Here is a 3,927-nt window from a genome sequence, read left to right on the forward strand (position 1 = left end):
ACTCAAATTTAACCCTTGAATTAGCAATAAACTATGTTCGTCAGTCCGAAGCTATCAAGAAACAACAATCACTACTAAGAGATGAAGTGCCAACATTAAAGGTAGAAAATGTAGCTCACAGTAATTTCATTCAAAAGAAGAAATTTTCACCACCACCTCAGAACAAAGGTACGAGTAAACATTACCGTAAACCGTATGTAAAACAACCGCACCCAAAAACTACATGTGGCAGATGCGGTAGGAATGCACATCCAAGAGAAACCTGTCCAGCTATTCATTCTGTTTGTAGAAAATGCAAGAAAAAAGGACACTGGGATACAGTTTGTCGAAGTAAACCTGCAAGAATTGCTCATGTTGAAAATGATCAGCAAAATATGTCTTCCAGTGACACTAATAGCGATCATGAAACAGAAAATACATATGCCTACCTTGGCACAGTTCATTCAGAAAATTCAGAACCATGGACAGTACATTTAGAATTAGGGGAAACATCTAAAGCTATCAAATTCAAAATAGACACAGGGGCAGATGTTACAGTGATTTCTGATGCGGTATATCAGGAAATAAATTCACCTAAACTTTCAAAACCAAAACGCATATTGTTTGGTCCAGCTAATACTGAGATTAAAGTGATGGGAAAATTTGTTTGCAGACTAAAACTTCCAAAAGAACATTCTACTACAGTTCAAGAAATATATGTTGCAAAAGGCCTTACTTCATGTTTACTTGGTAGACCTGCAATCATAGATCTGAACTTGGTCCAGAAAGTAGACAACATTGAAACAGACACTGACAGCTATTGGAGAAAAAGATTTCCCAAACTGTTCACAGGTTTAGGTAAACTCCAGGGGGAGTATACTGTTAAACTGAAGGAAAATGCAGTTCCCTTTGCATTATATACCCCAAGACGTGTCGCTTTACCACTGATGAACAAAGTAAAAGCTGAACTTTTAAAAATGGAAAACACTGGTGTTATTTCACGAGTAGATGAACCGACAGACTGGTGCGCAGGAATGGTTGTAGTCCCTAAACCAAATGGAAATGTTAGGATTTGTGTCGACCTAACAAAACTCAATGACAGTGTTTGCAGAGAGATTCATCCTCTTCCATCAGTCGATCAGACACTAAGTCAAATGGATGGAGCAAAGGTTTTTACCAAATTGGATGCAAATTCTGGATTCTATCAAATACCTTTGTCACCACAGTCTTCAAAACTAACAACATTCATTACTCCTTTTGGGAGATACTGCTTCAATCGACTACCTTTCAGGATACGTTCCGCTCCTGAACACTTTCAAAAGAGAATGCAGAAAATTCTTGAAGGTCTCGAGGGTACCTTATGTCAAACTGATGATATTCTCATATTTGGGGCTACTCAGCAGGAACATGATAAGACTGGAAGCCGTTTTACAAACACTGGAAAAGGCAGGCATTACACTAAATGAAAAATGTGTATTTTCAAAGAGCAGCATTACCTTTCTAGGTCACGTTGTTGACTCGAGTGGTGTACATGTAGATCCAAATAAAATATCTGCAATAACACAAATGACTCCACCTACAAATGTTTCGGAAGTCCGTAGATTCCTGGGAATGGTTAATCAGCTGGCCAAATTTCTTCAAAATTTGGCAGACAAAACAAAACCTCTCAGAGACTTGCTTGTCAAAGACAGTGATTGGATATGGGGTGAGCCACAGCAATCTGCTTTTGTCAAAATTAAAAATGACATCAGTTCAGCTCCAGTTCTCGTACATTACAATCCAAATGCTAAAACAGTTATTTCTTCTGATGCATCATCATATGGACTTGGGGGAGTTCTTCTTCAGAAACAATCTGACGGCAATTTAAAACCAGTAGCTTATGCTTCACGGACTCTGAGTGAAACCGAACAAAGATATGCTCAAATTGAAAAGGAAGCACTTGCTATTACTTGGTCCTGTGAGAGATTCCGTGATTTCATACTTGGACTGGAATTCCATATTGAAACAGATCACAAGCCATTGATTTCACTGCTTGGTTCGAAAAACCTTGAACAGTTACTTCCCAGAATCCAGCGATTTCGCATGAGACTTATGTCCTATAAGTACACAATTTCGCATGTTCCAGGGAAACGTCTTTCCTCTGCGGATGCACTTTCTAGAGCTCCAGTAAACTCTCAACCAACCAAAAGTGACAAAGATCTTCTTGAAGACACAAACATCTATATTGCTTCTGTACTTGCAAGCTTACCTGCAACAGAAAAGCGTCTGGATGAAATCCGATTCAATTTACAAATTGATCCGGTGTGCTTGCATCTTGTGTCATTTTGTTGTGATGGCTGGCCAGAATATGACAGAGTTCCCAATTGTATTAGAGCATATTGGCCGCATCGGGATGAATTGACTGTTATTGATGGACTACTTTTAAAAGGGTCACAACTCGTAATTCCTTCAGCTATGCAGCTAGACATTCTTGAAGCTTTACATGCAGCTCACCAGGGAATTAATAAGTGTCGTGCACGTGCGAAAAATTCAGTTTGGTGGCCAGGTCTAAACAGCCAACTAGAACATGTTGTTCAAAATTGTCGCACTTGTGCAAACTTCCGTTCTTTACCACGCGAACCTCTGATCACAACCGAGTTTCCATCTCGCCCATGGAAAAAAGTTGGAACAAGACTTATTTGAGTTAAATGGAGAAACCTACTTATTAGTCGTTGACTATTATTCTCGATACATCGAACTTGCAAGACTCAACAATGACACCACTTCAGGGGCTGTCATTAATCATTTGAAGTCTATCTTTTCCCGTCATGGAATACCAGATATCATAGTATCAGATAATGGTCCGCAATATGTTTCTCAATCTTTCAAGGAATTCGCTGAAAAGTATTTGTTCACTCACATTACAAGTAGCCCGCGGTATCCACAGAGTAATGGGGAAGCAGAACGTGCAGTTCAGACAATCAAACAACTGATGAAAAAATCTAAAGACCCTTACCTCTCTTTATTATCTTACAGAACAACACCACTTCAGAATGGATACTCTCCATCACAGCTACTTATGGGGAGACAACTCCGGAGTAACTTACCAGTTCATCCTTCTGTGCTTACACCAAATCTACCAGATCCAGCAGTACTCCACAATGCTGAGACGACCCAAAGGATTACACAAAAACAAAACTTTGATTTGCGTCATCGTTCACACAACCTACCTGTTCTTCGAGGAGGAGAAAGTGTGCTTGTGAGAGATAATACCACTACTATAAAAGCACGAGTTCTAAAACGTGCAGATACACCCAGATCATATTTCGTTCAAACGCCAAACTCTGTTCTTCGACGAAACAGAAGACATCTTGTCCAGGTCTCAGAGAGTCCGCAAAATATTGTTTCATTTCCAAACAGATCTGATGTGTCTCCAAATACTAACAGTCTGGCAGATGGACAGAAACCTCACGAGAATACTAATGATGTTGGTCATCCTAATGGTGTTAAAACTAGATATGGCAGAATGTCGGTCCAACCTAAAAGACTGGACTTGTAGAAATGTTGTTAATATCAAAATACTAGTAGTAATTAAAATATGTGATAGTTAAATATTCATCCTAAGAACTGACAAAAGAAACGAACTGTTAGGAAAAACTAAAACATTGAAGTGGCAAATATTTCTATATTCCATAATTCATTTCAGTATTTTCATTTATTTTCATTTTTATAAATATTTTAGAAGTTAATGAAACGAATACAATTGTATTGTAATGCGGCCATAGATGTACTGAATAATTATACACACTAAATGTAGCATGGAAAGATCTGATATTATCAGACTGAGAAAGGGGGATGTAGTGTCAGCCTACTACGGACTATTAGAGACATTACGGTAATTAGAAAGACTTCCGCCCAGCACTCTTGCATCGTGGCCGCTGACCTGTCAAAAGGTTACATAAATTTGAT

At 38.7% G+C, this 3,927-nt stretch overlaps 1 protein-coding gene across 1 annotated transcript; it reads left to right on the forward strand.

The window, feature by feature from the left end:
- Positions 1–1,545: 1,545 nt before the first annotated feature.
- On the forward strand, positions 1,546–3,517 carry LOC121374482. The gene is made up of 3 exons (XM_041501580.1): positions 1,546–2,497; positions 2,995–3,217; positions 3,379–3,517. The coding sequence occupies exons 1-3, from the start codon at positions 1,546–1,548 to the stop codon at positions 3,515–3,517; spliced, it is 1,314 nt and encodes a 437-aa protein (XP_041357514.1).
- Positions 3,518–3,927: the final 410 nt, after the last annotated feature.

The sequence above is a fragment of the Gigantopelta aegis genome, chromosome 6, assembly GCF_016097555.1.
Source record: "Gigantopelta aegis isolate Gae_Host chromosome 6, Gae_host_genome, whole genome shotgun sequence".
NCBI lineage: Eukaryota > Metazoa > Mollusca > Gastropoda > Neomphalida > Peltospiridae > Gigantopelta > Gigantopelta aegis.